A 20,917-nucleotide genomic window follows, 5' to 3' on the forward strand; every position below is an offset into this window, starting at 1 on the left:
CCCCTACCCGCCTTTTTTTCCACATTAGTGTTGGACTTTTCCTCCTGACTCATGCTGCAGCTCCTGAGAGAGACGGGCTCCTACCGACTACATGGAGTCACGCGTGTGCAGGGACATTTATGATGAGACGAGCGGGTGCAGGAAGCGATAATGAACATACCGCGTGCGTCACAAGGAGCCAACGTCTTCCTCCTTCTCCATCTGCTTGATTTCTGGTCCGCTCATTTCCCCCCCTGCTCACATCTCCATTTGATTTGTTTAATTTTGTATTTATAAGGATTTTCTGTAATGGACCAACACAAAAGATGGATAAGATGTTTTTATAGCAGAGAACTTCTTCCCAGCAGCGCTGGGTCTGAAAGCCATGTCCAACGCTTTAAGAACCTTGTTCAATTTATCGTCTGAAAAGGGAAGAAGAATTCACCAAGACACGACGGGAAGGCAGGATGAGAAGAGCATCAATCAAGAAAGCAACAGTAGTGATTCTGCTATCATAACATGTCATAAATCTGGCCTTTATGGAAACCTGAAAAAAAAATGGAAGCCATTTTGGAAAAGAGTTTGGATAAAGTTGAGCAAAATTCTGAGTTTTAAAAGTTGGAAGCTTTCTATTGGAGTTATCAGGAATTTAAAGGGGGAAAAAAGAGAAAGATTTTAAGATAAAGACAGGATTGTTGCAGAATATGCCAGTTTTAGCATATTCTGACTAAAACACCTAAACTTTATGCATATATAATTAATGCTATTCCACAATCAACACTGCCTGCTGCAGGGGTATTGAGGCCAAACCCCACACACACACTGTGCTTTCCTTCAACAAGGACCATGAACAGCACCTCCATGCTGATTACACAAAATACAGCAAGAATATTGCAATATTTAACATATATCCCATGTATTACACTCCTGATCAAAATCTTAAGACCAACAAAACATCCCTAATTTTCATGGATGTTATTATATTCTGAATATTTCTGAATTTCCCTCATCTTATCTTCTGAAAATGAAACCGTTAGTGTGTAGATCTACAAAACTGTGAGACATAACCTAAAAGATGAACTAAACGGGGTTCTTCAAAACCATATTTTCTGTCAAATTTTAGAAACGTGTGCATTGTTTTGATTCCTCCTCACAATTATGCACTACTTTGTGTTGGTTTGACACATAAAATCCCAATTCAGGACACTAAGTCTAGTAAATGTAACAGGATTGAAAATGTCCTAGAGGTAAAACATATTTTTAGCTTTACTATTATACGTTTAAAACCAACTCACCTTGCCTCGTTTCTCCCTTCCCCCCCTTCCTTCTCTTTTTACCCTCCACTTTAATAGTAAAGGGTGAGAGGTGAAACGCTAACAGGGTTTATTGTCTCCTATGCCACTTATGGCAACACACACACACACACACGCACGCACGCACGCGCACACACACACACACACACACGCTACATATTGCAACATATTGGATTGAGGGGTTACAAGCAGACACCTGCGCACATATGACCAAACACACACACTATGGGTCAGAGGTCAAACACAGTAATCTGCACCTGGGTCAGAACCACTTGCCCAAGAGGTTTATGAGCCCCTAAACCTCTTTCTCTCCCTCTCACACACGCACACATTTTTACACAAGCACAGACGTATGCACAATTGATCTGGTTGTTTTAAGCCGGAGCCAGCCTCTTCCTCAGTAACTCGAGCTGCAGAGTGAAAACGACTTCTTTACTCAGTGGATGACTCTGCACACCGTCTGCTTTTCTGTGTATAAACACTGAACGCAGCCAGAAGATAACCTCTCCAACATCTTTGAATCAACAAAAGCTCGGCTGCCTGCAACTAACATCTACAAGATGTTGTGGAGTTTCAAACTACTTTTTTTTTCTCTCCTAAAGCAAAAAAAAAAAAAATGCAAAAGAAAAGTTAAAATAAGCGAACGAGATTTGCGAGATTGAAACAAAAATGTTAACATTTTTGATGACACTTTCCAGTTTGTATCTTTGTTGTAAGTTTCTTAAAAATGCCATCATGGCTGTCTGAACTGCCAAAAGGGGGCTTAAAGCTGTAATATGTAACTTTATGAAATTACTAATCTGCTTCACCTACTCCCGTCTGAAGAAATCTGAAGTTTACCAATCCTGCAGAAAATCAACCAATCAGAGCTAGGAGGAGGATCTTAACGCTGTCAATCCTCCCTGGGAATGTGCTGCTAAATGTGCAAATGGCGGAGAAACAAGTCGCCGTTACCAGAGAATTGTTTATCTGCTATGCTAACTAGCCTTAGCATTCATAACAAGCTCTTTTAATGGGGAAAAGTTGTATCATAGCAAAAATCAAGAGGAGTTTGGGGGTTTGGAACAGCGGTGTGCAAATGGGAACGATTGACAGCACTAAGACCCACCTCCTGGCTCTGATTGGTTGCTTCTTGTTAGCACTGGGAGAAGCCAGAGAAGCTTGATTTTTTTTTTTTTTTACAGATTATCTTTCTCGTACTATGATGTCACTAAATAGTGACAGTTTCAACAAATATGTAAAAAACATTTTTATAAAGTTACATACTGCAGCTTTAAGCACTGAACAGTCTGAAGTTAGTCAATTGAACTTGAAATGTATTTAGCTAATGATTCTCCACAAGTCCAAGTGGCGCCTGAAGTCTGAACACTAGAGAACCATTCTGAGCAGTAAGGACATTCAAATTCAGCCGTCACTGATTCTATATTTCTGTAAAAGTTTTCCGCCACCTTGTGCTTCCCTTGCCGAATCTCTATTGCCAGTATTTGACTTCCTGTTAGTGGTTGGACACTCTGGACTCTTTTGCAGCATCGTCAGTGTTTCAATGTCAGTGGGAGTTCGTCAGATTTCAGGCCAGTCAGAGCTGATTACTGCTGCAGAGCCACCAAACTTAATCTCACTTCACCAGAGCGGCGCCTCAATGAGGAGCTCAACTCCATACGACCCGGCAATCGACACCGTGAGATTCTCATCAACTCTGAAAATATACAATGCGAGCCAAGTTCCACCTTTAATCTCATTTCCCTGATGTAATCTTGTGCTAAAATTAAAACAATATTTAATACTTTAAATTTAACAACTTTCATTGAAATTGAAGAAAACTCATCTTCACAGGAAAGATACATACCCTTATCGTGACTACAAGAGATGCAGAACCCAAGAATACGTTAATATCCATTAACCTAACATGTAGCTAACAGACATTTGTAGTTTGAGTTTTTTAAAATGCTGAAGTTAGTTAAAGTACGTTTGACTAGTTGTTACCTTTCAACACTAAAACCATATCTTCATTTCACTTCAAATTTAGCTCTCAGTGACTTGACGTCTTTCAACTACCGATTGGGGATCCATTACCAAGACCTTTACAGGGGCAGTATTATGTATTTTGCAGGCACATAGTGATATTTTATAACACAATCAAGACACTGTAGTCACACTAAAATGTTGTATATATCAAATATGACTTAAAATAAATTAGATTTAGTCATTTAATGCAGTGAAGTTTGTCTTCTGTCTCTTAAAAACTCCTGCTCTTATTGAAACTCCACCTTCAGGAAGTCATCACAACACGGCTCCTCTATTAATCCTTTAACAACATTTTACCAATGTTTCATTGATGCGTAGCTCGTATAATGAGCTCCACAGATGTGCAGTTCCACCAGGTGTTTGCCAATTGCTGCTGGCTAGTCTGAAGGAGACAAGTGGGGGAGGTGCAAAAGCTTGGAAACTGCAGCTCAGACGAGGAGCTGCGTCTCAAAGGCGGGGCTAGGTCCACCAAGACGTTTTGCACACCTGAATGGTTGCTACAGGAGGTTAAAGGATTTCTCAAACACGCATTAAAGAATCAAGGAAACACCCCCGGTATGTTTTTAATGAGGGAATAATTTTATAAAACAATGTATATCTCAAAAAAGTAGATTCTACATAATACTGCCCCTTTAACAAACCTCACTTCAAAAAGTCCAGACTTGCCCTGTGTGTGATCACAAGTCAGACAAAATGTAGGGCTGAATCGCTTCGTCAGATTAGTCGTGATGAAAAAATTGTCAATTAATTTAGGGAGTTCAGGAAGCCTCCCTTAGAGGTTGTCCAGTGGAATGTCTGGACCTTGACCCATTTACCCCATGACCCAATCTCAGATAAGAGGAAACCAACAAATCAATTAATAGATCAACAGTGTAGAAAGATGTAATGTTTCTCCAAGGCTGTGGAAGTCTGAGTACAAACAAGATCTCCTAGGACTAGATCGTGCAACATTAAAATGCCAAAATGTTTCTTGTCAAAGAGTTATGGAGTTGCTTCTATTATGAGACTTTGGCTAAAAACATGCAAGCTATTATTATGAGCCCCAGATGTAATGGTGTTTGTGTGGAGCTTGACAAGCTGTTGTGTCTATATTGGAGACTTTTATTTGAACAGAAAGTCAGCCTTAAACAGAGACGGATTAAAACGAGGTACGAACAATTTTTGAAACGCAGGGGGATTACCATTACTGGCTAGTGATAACTGATAGCCTCCAACTGGAACAAGATGCACCGACTAGATTAGATTTTTAAAAACACAGTGGGTGATTTGCAAAACTTTTTACTTTGTGAAAACAACAAAAGAAATGGAGGATTTAAAGTTCTCCCCAAAATAATAAAAAAAAAACTAATATGATGTATAATCTCATGAGCTGGTTATATTGTTGCACAGCTACTATGTAGCTAAAAATGATTTCCCAGGCTCCTTTTGGACCAGCATTCGACTTTATCTTCTTGCAAAGTCATGGAATGTAAGGGGGGCGGGGGGGTCGAGTAAAAAAAAAAAAAACGTCTGGTGTGGTTAAGCAGCAATTACTCTAACAATCCTTAGAAAACACTTTCAAGTTGCATCATCACATTGCAACTCTGCAAAACATTTTGTGCTTGGCAAAAACTACAAAGTTCCAGCAAATCTTTATTAAGCCCACAAGCACCAGCAGAAATAATTACTCCGACCTGCATGTCAATCTGCACCAAATCCCCCCACAGTCAGATTACATCTCATTAACAGGTAATGATGGAAATTGTTTGTGGTAGATTACACAGTGAACTAATGGACATCCAGCTAACTGTACTGAGCGACTTTCTCTGAGCGCACAGAGACACGGACGCGAACATGCACCTTGACTGATTGCAGTGGGTCAGCAGACCATTGCGTGCAGAAATTCATCAGCTGACCTCAAATCAAAGGGGAGGCAGAAGTCCCTTAAGAGTGTGGGCCTTGGAGCTTTCTTCTTATTACACAAGATTAATCAGCGCTTAAGCATATTTCTTTGAAGATAACTAATAATAGGACACCAGAGAAACCATTACATGGAAATTTAGTATAGAGCAATAAGCACAGCCTCCACAGTCGCATCAAGATGTTTTTTTCCAAGTTGATTGCTGGAATACAGGATCTTACAAAGTTATTTACTCTACATCCCTCTGGTTGGTTTGTTGTTACCAACCTGCAGCATTAGCTGTGCCTTTTAAAAATAGCTCAGAAAATTCCAGACAATAAAGTTAAATTTAATAGTTTCTGAGCTCTGACCACTTAAAGTCCTGTGCATGTGTTTTGAGGCCGGACTCAATACATTTGCTTTTCTTTCTCCTTTGCTAAATATTTGATGGATTCGTCCAACGCAGTATCAGGACTAACCAACCACTCAGGAGTCAAAAAAAAATCTGAAAACATTGAGATTATGTGTTTGGCATCTAGAGATGGGCTCCAAGTGACTTAAAAAGGAAAATGTTTGCACCAGTCTCTTTTTTTGTTTTATTTAAGGGTTAGAGTAAAAAGAGATACATTTTATAATTACTTGAGAAAAATGACTGCTAATAACTACTAAACTTCACAACAACACTCTGCTTTGAGTTGGTCTATCACCTGAAATCCTAACAGAATCCATTAAAGTTATTAGTGATGATGTGACAACATGTGAAAAAGCTCAAGGGTTATAGACACCTTTCCTCTAACCTTTGTCTGACTTTACAAGCAGCAATTATCTAAAAATCAAACCGCAGAGCAAATAATGGACAGAAGACCCATCCAAGAGCATCCATCCCTAAGGAGGTCAGAGGTCAGGGTCAGCTGAGGAGCAGTAAACCAGAACCTGGATCAAGTTCAGTGTCTTGCTCAAAGCTACTTCAGAGGAGAGCAGGGAGGCCTGCTGATCCACATGGCATTCATCCAAATCATCTGCTTGCGACTGAGCGTATATTTAACTGCTGGGTCCAACCCGCTGACCCTGATGTTGATTATACTGTCTCTGGCCACAAATAAAGGCTCGAGTTGCGTTACAGCCACGGTGCCAAAACAAACGCATTTGCTCAACGATGACAGATGGGACCTGACCAAATCCCTGTGAAAGGCGGGGGAAAACATGGCTCAAATGAATGTTGCAAGGCTGGCACAGGCTGCATGGGAAACAGCCTTTAGAATTATTAACCATGAGAAACGGCTCCGAAGCCCCGACCAAAGTCAATTTAGGACTTCTGACGGAGACATAATGTCAGCCTGTTAGCGGATCTTCAGAACAATATTCACAGCGACAGCCTGAGGAGAAAAACACCAGAGAACCGTCAGCTGATCGTCCCACGGCACATATGTGTGACTCGTCTGCATTCATATGCTCCTCCTGCTCCAAGGCATGCATCATTTACAGACCTGCATATATTTATATTTATATGTTCTGATAACACCTACACAGGTTCTGTATGCCAGCTGTTCACTTACATTTAACGCAACCGAGCACCGCATCACTACAGCAACGGGACATGTCAGAGTCAACCCGTTATGCAGCATTTAAAGGGGCAGTATTACGTATTTTTCAGGCACATAGCGCCATTTTGTAGCACAATAAAGTAACAGTTACCTTCAGTTGATATAAAAATTTACATATCAAATATGACGTAAAAGAAATTTTAATTCCAAATATAAAGCCTTGAAATTGGGCCTCTGTCTCTAAACTCTTGCTTTTTCTGAAACGTCCGCCTTCAGGACACCGTCACAACATCGTTCCTTTATTAACCCTTTAGTAATGTTTTTACAAATGTAGCACTGAGAAGTAACTTGTATAATGAGTTCCTCCACGTGTTTGTTAATTGCAGCTGGCTAGTCTGAAGGAGCCGAGTGGGGGAGTCATGGTTGAGGGCTGCTCTGTGAGGCGGAAGCTCGGAAACTGCAACCCCAAGGAGGTGTGCCACAAGGTGTTCGCTCAGCTCCCCTTTCCATGGAGATTGGTTGCCATAGAGATTAAACAATTTCTCAAACATGCAGGATGGAATCAAGGCAACACTCTAGGCATGTTTTTGATGACGGAATAACATAAGAATTTTCAATTTTACATAATACTGATTTGATTAGTGACGGTTTTATCAGCTCAAGATGAGTCAATGCTCATTTTGCGCATTATCCTATAAAAAGTAAACACACCATGTCAAGACATGCAGTACGTTATGAAATAAACATCATCCTTAAAGTCTACACGGCACATGAAGATGTTTGTTCCTCAAATCCAGAGCAATCATCAGAATTATTAGTGTTAAGTAAGCCACCCTTAGCAAGCTTACACTCAGTTTTACAAGTATATATACAGAATTAAGTCCAACAAACCGTTTTTATTTTAACAAGAGAGCTTTAGCCTGGTTTGTCCCATAACCGTTCTGATCTGTACTGACCACCAGTGCAGCAGAAGGAGCTGCCAGATCGCGTGACAGGAACTCACAGAACGACCTGTGAAAATAAGTCCAGAGGCAGAGACATTAAAGAAGCAGTGTGTGTGTGTGTGTGTGAGCTACTTTTGCTTCTGAAAAGTTGAAAACCTATTTGCTCCTTAGTGTTTCATCATTTGAGACGTGTAGTTTACACAGATTGTAGCTTGTGGCCAAGTAGTTTCAGCATTAGCAGAAACTGACAAGTCGTGTGTTGGGTTAGCGTGAAGTCGACTGGTTGTTTTATTTCTGAAAGTGTGGTGTGCAGATGTCCCAGTAATTAATGTGTGCATCCCTGCAGGAGTCCTCAACACCGTCCCTTATGTTTAGACGAGTCCCTGCTCCAGCACAGCTGATTGAAATGATTGTATAACGAACCCCAAGCACGCCATCAACTGGGGTTCATTACATTTGTCAAAACTGAAACTTTTCTGCTTGACGTTTTCCTATTAGTAAACCTTTGATTCAACATTTTTTTGAATTCCAGATTTTTCCAGGAAACTTTCCGGTGTTTAGTCCTTTATGTTCTTAATTAGATATGAAGCAAACAGTGAATTTAGGTAAAAATGTTTTTACAACAGGAAAGCCCAAGTATGAGACCTGACAGAAAGCAACACAAACAAACTACAAAGAAGGAAGGCAAGGAGGAGGAAAGAGAGAGGACATAATGGAGGAAAACGATGAGGCAAAGAAAGACAAAAAAGAAGAAATGTAGGACAGCAAAAGAAAGGAAGGAACAACCAAGATTGACAAGGAAGAGAGAACAATATTGTAAAGAAGACTCCAGGAAAGAAGGAGTAAAGGATGAAAGAATAGAAGAAAAAGAGGAGGAATAAAAGAAAGGAAGGACAAGGTGAAGTACACCAGGAAGGGAATCAAGAGTTAAAAATAAAGATATTTTTTCATACTCTTCCAGACATGGAAAATACAGATAGTTATTTCCATGCTTGTTCTTAGGCTTGAGTCATAAATTAATATTCCATAAATAAATTGGGATAATCTTGTAATCCCTTAATTTTCTGCTCCTCTTGTGTCAAAGAACCTAAAATCAGATTTGTCTGATATCGTCAACGATCATCGTAGTAACATTTTGAATTTAAACAAAAAAAAATAAAGATACTGTTTGCATCAGTATCTGGAAAGATGATTGGTATGGGCTAAAACTGGAACTGATGTCACGCCTGGCTCAGTACGAGGTCCGTCTAGTTCTGACCGTCTGTCAGGTGCTCAAGCCCTGTGACGTGTCGCACCAGGCAGATCTACTCCATGCAAATGGAAACATTTACAAACTTATTGTTAGTCAGCCTGCAGACCAAATTGTGTCCCAACTGGACCGTTCCTTCTGGATGCTTCACTCAGGCTCCATTTATTTTATGAAGGAATCTGCGTCCCATAGCAATCCACATAACCATTTTAATCAATCACTGTTAACTAACGTGGTGGGAGAGACGTTTCCTTAAATAAGCAACATTCCAGGTCCAAATGTGATGCATTTATCAGTTGAACTCCCACTTTTTAGTAATGTTTTCAGTACTGTTCTGCTAAAGATAAAAAATGCCACTACTTTCCTACTTTTCTGTCATCACAATGCAAAAACACAAACTTTTACCAAGTGGTTGTTGCCCAGCTTCTAATGTAAATATTTTAGTACGCTTTAAATAAGACAAAACTAACATAACTTTTCAGCCAGCTATTTTGATGAAAACGTGCTAGCTCTATTAGCAGATTATTTCACTTATCACAAGTGGAAAATGTCTTATTATAAATTAAATAATCTGCCAAGCCAACTACTACTCTTTCATCAATATTACGGAATTGCTGACTTAAAACGAGCTCCCGTATCTTGCTGATGAGTTACTTATAAGTTAGTTTTGTCTCATTTCAAGTGTACCGAGATATTTTCCCTGGAAATTAAACAAAAACTACTTGGTAAGATTTTGTGTATTTGCAATGCAAGCAGAGTTCAGTACTATACAGTCTGTGCTAACTCAGTTGTGTTACATAAAAATGGATATAAAAGTATGCTGCAGTTAGCTAAATGGTTAAATACACATCTAATGGAAAATGCTTGTCTGTTTGGACACATGGGATAATAGTTAAATGGACAAAATGTGGACATAATGAAGATAATGTGGAAAAGACATGAGGCAACATTTAGTTCGCCATCAACCTCACATGCACACAAAGGATTCATTGTGCGAAATGCAGACTTGCTTTGTGACTCCAGACCTTGTGAGATGATGTCAACAAAATGCTAAAATAATGCTTTTTCTTATCACGTATCTGTTATAGCACATCTGGGTAGGTTTGTTAGGAATAAATGAGTGGCCACCTAAAATAAGTTGTTGTTCAGGGTGGGCATCCTGAAAACATCTTTGAGACGGATGGAACATTCCTGGAACAGCAGGCCGAACAGGAGGGCAGGAAGGGCAAGACTGTGACACACACACGCGCGCACACACACGCACACACACACACACACACACACACACACACACACACNCACACACACACACACACACACACACACACACACACACACACACACACACACACACAGCCAGCGTAAAAGCCTGTGAACTGCGGAAATGAGTGTGTCCTGTCAAATCCGGCAGACGGATTCAGGAGGTTCAGGGAGATCCGACTCGAAGACGTTCCCATTCGGGTCATTGGCTAAGCAACGGAAGTCTGCACTCCGTCTGCGGCATCCTGGAGACACGGTTCACCTTCAACCCCAGCGAAACACGTCTGTGTTTGTGCGTGCATGATTGATAGTGATGACGCCACAGGAGTACACACACATGCACGCCCACACACACACACGCAGGGTCAGATAACCCAGGGTCAGATGTGGTGTCAGGGAAGAAAAGCGTAGTGCGAAGCCAAAGTCTTTGACCTGAGACTATTGGGCCACTCAGCTGATTTCTGAATGCTTCTAGATTTACGACCACACAAACTCTCTGCCCTGGCTCTGATCAATCAATATGATAAGAAGCCAATAGGGAGGGAAATAACTAAGACTTCTAATATGTTTTTCCTCTCCCTGGTTTGTGATTTGATGTTTTTAATGTAAGGAAAATAAAGGATGTGATTAAGGTGAAGGAGTACTTGCATGGCTGTCGGAGGTCTGAATTGGGCTGAGAATGGGGGATCCTCCTGGGCTGCACAGCTCTGGGAAAGGGTTGGGGATGGCGGGCAGGGAGGCGGGACGCAGGTGCTGCTCTTCCTTTAGGCACCTGCAGAGGGAGACAAATACATTTATGTCGTTGCCCCAGAATGAACACATAACTACAAAAAATAAAAGCCTGAACACTGAATGCTCAACTAGAATGTGAGAACAGAAATTATCGGCACATTAAAAGTACAAAACACAAACCTCCGTGTATTTTAATGTGATGGAGAAAAAACAAACTAGGAAAGTAGGAAAAGTACCCCCAGTTTCAAATACAAATCTGAAAAATGTGGTGTGTAATTTCTGCTCACCCTTTTGTACATCAACATGCCTAAATAAGTTTCAGTACAACTAAAACCCACCAGAAGTCTCAAAATTAGCACAGAATTGACTCCATTTGTGTAGTTTAATATTAGCATAAATAGAGATATTTGGTGACGGATGTTTGTCAAAAAACATACAGCATCATGAGAAAGCTGCAGACCCGGTTAAGTCCACAAATTAAGCCTTTACGCAAGAAAAGCAAGCTCCTACTGAAAGAAACTACAAGAAGTCCACCTTGCATTTAGCCACAGGCCATGTAATGTAGAGGATACAGCAAACAGATGAAAAAAAGACTAAACTTTAGCAAACAAGCATGAAGCCAACACCACCTCAGCTCGAACACACCATCGTCACGGTGAAACACGGTGGTGGAGGCATCATGGAATGGGATGGTTTGATTTAACAAGGTCAAGGACGCTTGTAAGAAGTGATTAGAAGAAAAATACAAGATAAAAAAACACGGCTAGAGCGTGAAAAAGACTTGATTGAAGCAGAGTTTCATCTTGTAGGAGGACAGTGACCCAAAACACACAGCCAAAGCTACAAAGGAATAATAACAATAATAAGTACTAAATTCCACTTAAAATATGTTGAAAAAATTACATGGAAACTGGATGTTCACAGACACTTTCCATTCCTCCTGAATGAACTTAAGCAAACAAAGTCGCTGGATAAGCAAAGCTGGTAGATACAAAATACTTGCTGCTGGATTTGCAGATGCAAGCTAATAAATTTTAAAAACCATTTATAATTTTCTTCCAGCTCACAATTATGCACAACTTTGTGCTGCTCCATCACGTAAAAAGGCAATGAAATGCACTGAAGTTTGTGGTTATAAAGTGACAAAATGTAATGGGTAAAAAACTTACTGCATGTTCAGATTTCATAGAATTTCTGGTTTACATGTTTATTTTTTTTTATTTGACGTCAGGAAAGGAACAAAACTGAACTCTGTACCTGATTAAGCATAAAATAAATTCTGTGTATTTTTTTTCTGCAGTAAATCCCCTTCATCTAAATTTACAGCTGGATTTGACCTTTAATGTACCAATGTAGCTACGGAGAGGAAAGGAGATCATTTCTGGAAGCTGCCAGCTCTCCTCTAATTGTATGTAAAGTGGTCAGTTCCACACAGAGCCAGAGGCTTGGTGAGTTTACCTGACAGCCTGGATGTGCATGGGCTGAGAGTGCTTCAGTCCTTCCCTGGAGGGGGGCGAGGGCCGCAGGGGCGGGGTGTGGCGGCGGTGGACCTGGCCGTGTCCCAGATGGGCAGCGTGGTGGTGGTGATGCTGGTGGTGAGACGTGTGCATGTGACCGTTGTTTAGGAGGAGCGTCGTCTCTGCCTGCGTGGACAGCACGCTCTCCACAGAGGAGTTCATGTCATTCACCAGCTGCTCCAGGTCCACGTCGTCATCTGTGGAGGCAGTTGGGTTGTGGGAAGAGAGAGAGAAGAGCGCAAGAAAGAAGTGAGAGGCAGTACTCAACACAGTTGTACCCCTCCACTCTATCATATTCCTCATTAAGAGATTAACCAAGGTAACTTATAACAGGCCAAAAGGGTTCCTTACCTACCCACGGTAAAGATATATTTTAACAAAAATCACCCCATGTTTATCACAAGCAAAAGTTTTTCCAAGGGAAAAGGCAGAAGTGCACTTGAACTAGTATGAAACTGCAATGTTGCACCTTGTTACCCTGAGCGATGGCTATTTTATAATTACTGGTCAGCTCAACTTATGGTGGCCAATAATAAACATGAACGATCCAAAAATAATACACCCTAGCCATGGTTTTTGCCATGTTTACCAATTGAACTTTCTGGTTCATGTAGTAGAAATATAGGTTATCTAACATTGTGTTGTCTAGCATTACATCTTCTTCTTCCACCATTTTTTTAAAGTGCATTTTTGTAATGCTGTGTGTTTTCCTCAGATTTTTGTGTCGTCTTCTTTTGTGGTTCTTATTGCAGCGCCGCCACAGGCGAGGAGGTGAACAGGTTTTTCAAAGGGTTTTGATCATGTAACGCGGTGTGAACCGCACAAACTAATAATGTAACAAATGTTGCAATTTTGGTCCCCAATCCAACCAAGTCTCAGGTGTAAAAACACCCAAAGTTGGATTTTACACCTACCTGGATTACCTAAAAGGTTTGTCGAGTTCACTTCATCGTTATGAAGTAAGACATTTAAAAAGACTGATATATCTAACAAAGTGTGGTGGTTCTAACCAGAAGCCACAGTGCAAACCAAGCCGGTATGAAATGTGAAGGATCATCACTGAACCGTTTTTAATTAGCTAAAGTCCTCCAGGGATTTGAGAGGCCAAGTGTCAATGAATCTCAGAGTTGAGCAACGTGCAGATTATCAGCTGCTCTAAAACAATCAGTGAATTCCTCATGTCAGGAGATTTCTCTAAGATTTAAAGAAAGGCTTAGAGAGAGAGAAAAAGTGTAAAAGCAGGATAGAAAACAGTTCCCCTCATTGAAAAGAAAAAAACTTCACATTAAACCCTCTTTAAAAGTCCACAACTTCCCTCTCAAGAGTGTTTCTGCATGTGTTTGTGTATATGTATGCGTCTAAAGCCCTTCAGTCTTAAGTGAGTCCCACCCCAACACCGCTCGGAGGATTCCAAACATTCCTGGAGGAAGAAATTACTGAGCTCTGGGAGCGTTAACTAGTCCGCTCATTGCACACGGTGGCTTAAATGGTCAGGATGAAGCAGAGCAGCAAAACACCACACACACATGGACACTTCAAAACAAGGATGGGACACCACGTGCAATGTGCGGCGCACACCAACACGTGCTTTGGATTATACAAGTTTCTTTTTTTTTTTAAAGAAAACACTGTGCTGTGCTTTAGACACATGGCGAACACAAAGAGCAGAAGGGAATCTGCTGTTCCAAAAAAAACAGGAGTTGCCGCTCATGTTTGGATCACAAAGAGGCATGGCCCAACAGTCCAGCACACAAAAAAAGCACAGTCTGGGACACAGGGTCAAGTGATGTTCAGGTTCATGAGTGGGGCAGGAGATGGGTGTGTGAGGGGCCAGAAGACAAGGGGGGCTAAAACCGGAGAGCAGAAAACGACCAACGCGCTTCTTATGTAAAGCTCACTCAAGCTTTACCATTTGAGTTTAGATTAGATCGATTTTTCCACATCAACTGTTGCCATTTTATTGCTTTTTATAATCAGAAGTTATGCAATGATTACAAAAAGCTATCCCTTTTAATCAAAAGTTTGAAACCAAAACGCAAATCTTTCTAGTCCCAAAAGTAATGTCAGCAGCATGGCTCTGGGAAAGCAAGTGTTGCGTTAAATAAATCTACAGCACCAATGACGTAAAGCCGCCATCACATGGTTTCTTATGATGTCACATATGTCAGGGCAGCCAACTGTGGTTTCTCTGTTTGGGTTTCCAGTTCCCAGTGAGAAAACAATAAAAACGTCTTTTGAAGTTAGAATTCTGACTGGGAAATTTGGAGTTGGCCGATCAGCTAGGGGTTTTTAAAACGATCAACATGGCTGCCATGCATACAAAAAGTAGTGAAAGTTACCAATACCAAGTACTTCAATCAATATTTAGATCTGCTTCAAACATGGAGCTATGAAATATTTATCTATGCATGAGTTCCTTTTGTTTTTGATCAAATTAAATGGGTAAAATGTACTGCTAGCTGCTTGTTCGATACAGATGGCAGCACCAAATCAAATACCAAATCCCAATATTTCCCAACTTGCAGCTAGCGTGTGCTCAACTTGGGTGTGATGCAACTCCTGGCTCTGACTGAAATGCAGCAAAAAACACAGTTTAAATACCACAGATGTAGTGAAAAATTTGGCTGGAGGTTTTTTTATCTTCAATTTACCATTTCTGAAATAAAGCGCATTGTGTCAATCAAGTGGAACTAAACGGATAGTTATTGTCTATGATGGGCTGCACAGTGGCGCAGTTGGTAGAGCTGTTGCCTTGCAGCAAGAAGGTTCTGGGTTCGATTCCCGGCCCCTGTCTTTCTGCATAGAGTTTGCATGTGCATGCGTGGGTTTCCTCCCACAGTCCAAAAACATGACTGTCAGGTTAATTGGCCTCTCCAAATTGCCCCTAGGTGTGAGTGTGTATGTGTGCACGTGGTTGTTTGTCCTGTGTGTCTCTGTGTTGCCCTGCGACAGACTGGCGACCTGTCCAGGGTGAACCCCGCCTCTCGCCCAGAACGTTAGCTGGAGATAGGCATCAGCACCTCCCGACCCCACTAAGGGACAAGGGCGTAAAGAAAATGGATGGATGAAATGCATAAAAGTGTGACAAGATATAAATAAAGGGATTTTAAATATCATGCTTTGTAGCCACTAATGGGATGAATATTCAGTCCATCCATCAAAAACTTTAATTGGCACCAACATATTCGATGGATTCAATATTATGGAGTAAGTTCCAAGAATAAAAACACTCAAGTCAGCTGCAGAGGAAAAACATCTGGATTGTAAATGCCTGTCTTAGCTATCAACCTGCAGCAATGAGCCACGATTAGGGTAATTTTAGTCCATGGAAAATACTGGAAGATTTTTATCAACCGGGGCCTTTTTGGAGCAGCAAGCGTTCACTCCTGTCCAGGATCGCTTTTGCTGGACTTAATTGAAAAATAAGCAGCTGCCGCTGGCGAGCTGAGATTTTCGTGGGCATGTTTTAAAAGTGTAATTCATCTGCGTCTTGGCAAAACATGGGAACAAACCCTTAAATCAATATTTTATGTCCGCTAATATGGAGATCCCACACCACGCACAAGCCTCCAGGTTTCAAGGGTTTTAAACTGTCTTTTCACTTTTGCAATGGCGCTTTATCATTTAGCCTACCAGAGTCTTAAATAATAATAATAAAAAAAGCAGACTTGTGTAGCTTTAGGAGGATAATGATGGTTTCATTGGCATTCCTCTCCCTCCTCCTGCGGCTGGCTTGGCCAACTCCACTGTTGGCTTTGCACAGGGGGCCCAGAGGACATATAGAAATATTCTCCTTCTTGTCCATTTACTTTGACCTGGAATGTGAAGGACTTGCTGCAGCTGTCTGGTTAGCATCTGACAACAAAACATGCCATGCAAAAGTGGATGGTCCATTCCTCTAGGATCTCAAAATACACTAACCCGAACCCACAAAAACCAGCAATTATTGATCCCCAACCACCGTCTAGAGGGCAGCAAGGAAAGCTGGAGCGTTTTCATTATGAAGCATAAGGATAGTAGTTAGAATTTCCGTGAATCTTATTTGTTTTGCTTACTTAAAATACTTAACTCATCTATTAACAAAACACATCTGTAGCGTTTGTGTTGCAGGTGGTGCATTTTGGCTTCGCTGCCAATAAAGCATGTTGTCAGGTTATCAGGAAGACAGATGGGGCTATTATAAACGAAGGGCACGCAACCTGAGCCGATCTAAATATAAACCAATCCATTAGTGAGGCTGATGTAAAGTGTCTGAGTTGTGCAAAGCCAAAACGTAACTTCATCCGAGTGACTTTGACTCGAGCCTTTTCACTCAAGCCCGTTCAGTAATGTGCAAAACTTTATTGAGGAGACTTCCACTTGTTTTCAATCATTCATGGCTGCTGTGCAGTGTTTAAGTCCACAAGATACAGTTTTTAAATAGAAAACAAAGTTTTTTTTTGTCCAAATAAAGATATCTTTTTTTTTTCTATTTTAGACAGGTTTTAACCCTTACAGATACGTAGTTAACATGCTTTTAGAGTGGATAAATCAGGGTTTGAACAGGAAGATGTACATCAATAAGTAACATTTGATGATCAATTTATGAAGCTACTCTAATTCTCATAGGTACCAGCAATGCAAGATCTTTCTGATCTATCTGTTCCTTAACTTTTTTAGTTTGATACTGTTGACCCTCTATGTGCACACACAGACTATATTTGAAGAAATATATGTTATCCAGAGACGTATTTAACACTACATGAAGAGTAGTGTTGAAAATGTTTAATTCATAAACATGTTTATGTGCGAAAGCGTTACCTGGCACCATGGGAGTTCGATTTTAACTGAGCTCTCCAGTCCCTGCTCAATTCCCAGCCATCTTTGGGATGTTTTGTTGAACTGGCGAAGGAACAAATTGACTTCAGGGCATAAGAGAAGTCAAATACACAACAGTAAAGTAGCTCAGTTTAATCTGAGATAGGATCGAGGTCGTTTAAGTATGAAACATCAAGTCCCTTTCCTATTGCACTTGTTCCAAATTCATGAAACCCTGTTTTAAATGGACTGCTTTCTCAAATCCAGTACAGTATCTGCTCTGATTCTAGTACTGTGTGAATAGTCAACGTCCTCTCAAAGCAGAAAGGCCCAAAAATTTTTATACTTTATGTAATTTTAATTATAAGTGACTAAAACCTGTAATAGCAGATCAGAGTTTTACAAAAAACAGAGACAAGAAATTGTCTGAGGAAGTCTGATGGGTGCTCTATACTGTAAACCTAAAACAAGGACAGATGCCATCAGCTGTAACTTACTGGGATTAAAAAGACATAATTTTACCTCAGGTCCAAGATGTAAAAAAAAATCAAAGATTAAAATATTGCTGCCTCAAAGAATAAAAATCATATTGCAGATATTTAAGCATTAAGATTAGAAATGTAATGCTCCGATATGCTTTGTTTTTTTCACAATATTTAAGTTTTCTTGAACAAGCAAGGAGCTAAATAAATATGAATCATCTCATGTGTCTGCCTGTTGGAGTAAGGATCTGCTTTACCTTCCTTAATCCTCTCCCCTGCCAAACAAGCCTAAACCTGCATTGCCATGACTTAATTTTATTAGACTGATTTATGTAGTTTGCATTATCACGATTCCTCATAATTATGATTTACGATGAGGTTGTGTGTGTAAGAGGAGGCGTTGTGAGAGAAAGGGGTGTAAACGTCTCCATATGGTGAGCAGAGCATGAACTGATGAAGGGAGACAGTTTCCTAGATGGTGTAAAAGTTGGGCAATTAGAGAGAGGGACTTCTAGGAAGTCAGAGAGCGTTAAGTAGGCCATCATCTGTTCGGCTCCATGAAGACAGCAATCAAAAGAGGAGATGATGTGTGAAAAATGGGCAGAACAAAAGCTGTAGGACAATGGAGCAACGTGACAGAGGAATATTTTGCCTTTCAAACTTCTTTACTGCATGGCTCAATAAAAATAAATAATACTAAAAGAAAGATTTATAATCATGTTTTCTGCAAAACAGTAACTATTTATTGGGTTGCCTTTGTGCATCTGCATCTGTGTGAGTGAGTCATCCTCTCTTCGGTTTTAAATTAGCTTCAGAACGCTAAACCATTGGAGAAATAGTTTCCACAACAGAAATTTTAATATGAGGATATTTTCCAGCCCTTATCAATGCAGTACACTTACCTCACACTAAACACATATGTGGGAAATTAGAACCATTTGTTTTGTATTGTGACCACAAAAGCTGGAACGTAACTTTTCCTAATAAATCTGCCTGTTGGCATACTTTATATGTAACTGTACAGTATTTTACCCAATCTAGTTAGATTTAAGTGTTTATTATTGAACTGGTAATCCATGTTGTGCTAAAATAGCACTAAAATGGGCAGGTTTATCAGAAAGTTAGCTCTCTTACACAAAGAAAAATGTATGCATTTCATTTCAAAGTAAGCAAAAAAACTGATTTGTATGCTATGTATGCACCATGTGGTCACACTGTTGCATATTTGTTTAGTGCCAACCTAATGACTTTGTGACCATTGTGCATGAAGAGGGGCATAAACCTTATTGTACTTTGAAAGTGACAGAAGTAACTTTCTTAAATATTCTCCTCTTGATGCATGAAATCAGCTCCTAAGTCAGCTACATTTGAAACAGATCATCTTATTTACTAAATCTAAGTAAATATTAAACATTCTCAACAGTGAAACATGAATGCAACCATTTTGACTGATGATTGGACTCAGATCTGTTTTTGTGTTACTCACTTAAATGTTCTATAATGCGTACATTTTCAAGTGTGTGTTGTAACTTAGACCAGTCTGGAGCTCAACTTTGCCAGAATAACTTTTTTAAATTATGATTATAAAAGCTTCCCAGTGATGCCTAATTAAGCTAATTAAAAGATAATGTCATTTGTCAAAATTTAGGTTAGTGGAATAGATTTTCTTGTATAGGGAAATTAATAAATTAATGTAAATGTACTCATTTTTAAGCTTGAAATTTGGAAGATGTGAATTAGAAATTTGTGCTATCTGAACTTTGAACTAGCTCGTGAATTAGCACAATACAGGATGTAAGTATGTCCTACATTCATAAGCATATTGAACCAAATCAGTACATTACGCCCAATTAGTTGTGTTTCAATCAGTTTTCACATCAAATGTCAAAAAATTTGTTAAATGGCCTGCTACAGAAACAGATGTGGAGGAGAGAGGGGCGTTACCATGGTGATGTGGCGAAGCTTGACTGGCTGTGCGCTGAAAACCGGAAACGATCAGCTCCTCAGGCCGGCGGGAGGAAGTGCGCTCCATCCTTTCCTGCCCCCAAAAAAAATTTAAATCTTTAATTTAAAAGTGAACATAGTCAAACCACACTCTTAGAATGCCGGAGGTTTTCCTGAAGGATGAAAAACCACGAGTTCAAATGGTTGAGGGGCTCTGCTCTCCAGTAATGTCAAGCCATATGTTCATGCTAACCCCATGACCCTGCTGACCTCCTGCTGTCACTGCCACCTCTGTCCAATACAAACATGAAGCACATCCTGCAGAGTTCAGGTTTCATCAACATAAGACAAAAACAAACAGAACATCCACAGCACTGTCACACATCTGGGGACACAACATCACGTTCCTTAGCACACCGGCTAATCCGAAACAGCCTCGAGGCGAGAAAACTGTCGGAGAGAAACAAAGGCCCAAAAGCCAAATTTGAAAATCTTCCCTTTTCCAGGAAAAGGAAGAACGCGGAAGCGTTGCTTCCAGGAACTGCTCGTGGCCAGGAGTCCTGTTGTGCGTGCACACACATACACACCGGCTCGCATCTCCCCTCTGTGCTTCGAAAACATCCATAAATGCCAGAAGCTAGATTTATAACTCTGAGAAGCAGCAGCCAAAAGCTTTCCAAGGAAGACAGCTTGGCTGCTGGGCCTGTGGTCTGACTGCGGACTTTAGCTAGGGCTGAGGTACAGCAGCTCCTCTGAACTCCCACTGAAAACCAGCTGCAGCAAGCAAATGTGCACAATTAATACTTTAAACGTATAGCAGTATCTTTAGTAATTATCACAAAATATGAAAATGTTTTTTTTTTTTTTTTTTAAACATACCTCTACAGGTATATCTTGATAGTACTGCCCAGTCCTGCACCAGCCTGCCTCCTCCAGGGCACAAGGCAGTGACTGTGTGGACTGTGTTGGGTTTGAGGAAGAACAGCATTCTGGGTCCAGTAGGAGTTATCAGTAGCAGCACAGTTAACTGCTGCTAAAAAGACCCCTTAACTTGAAGCGCTCTTGCTGTAAAAGAGTCGATTATAATGGCCTCATTTCCCATTAACTTTCACAATGAACTCGGATGCCCTTTGACTGATGCTGCGGCTTTAAGGACCCAATGAAACAGCACTGAAAAGGTTTTATGTTCAGATACATAATCAGCAGTACATGACAATTACAAAATGATCTTTTAATAAGAGTATTTTATGTT

At 40.4% G+C, this 20,917-nt stretch overlaps 1 protein-coding gene across 5 annotated transcripts in view; it reads right to left on the bottom strand.

Annotated features, from left to right (window-relative positions):
• The window catches only part of LOC103472075 (growth factor receptor-bound protein 10-like), a 58,384-nt gene that overhangs the window by 25,680 nt on the left and 11,787 nt on the right, over nt 1–20,917 (bottom strand). For 4 of the 5 annotated variants that reach the window (XM_008421453.1, XM_017307576.1, XM_008421452.2 and 1 more), the window contains exons 3-5: nt 19,666–19,759; nt 12,384–12,639; nt 10,842–10,965 (exon numbers count right to left, since the gene is read on the bottom strand). In XM_008421453.1, the coding sequence (XP_008419675.1) occupies nt 10,842–10,965; nt 12,384–12,639; nt 19,666–19,759 (474 nt within the window). The remainder of the gene's footprint in view (nt 1–10,841; nt 10,966–12,383; nt 12,640–19,665; nt 19,760–20,917) is intronic. The other variant, XM_017307577.1, reaches the window with a different exon arrangement.

Source organism: Poecilia reticulata, linkage group LG11 (assembly GCF_000633615.1).
Source record: "Poecilia reticulata strain Guanapo linkage group LG11, Guppy_female_1.0+MT, whole genome shotgun sequence".
In the NCBI taxonomy this organism is placed as follows: domain Eukaryota; kingdom Metazoa; phylum Chordata; class Actinopteri; order Cyprinodontiformes; family Poeciliidae; genus Poecilia; species Poecilia reticulata.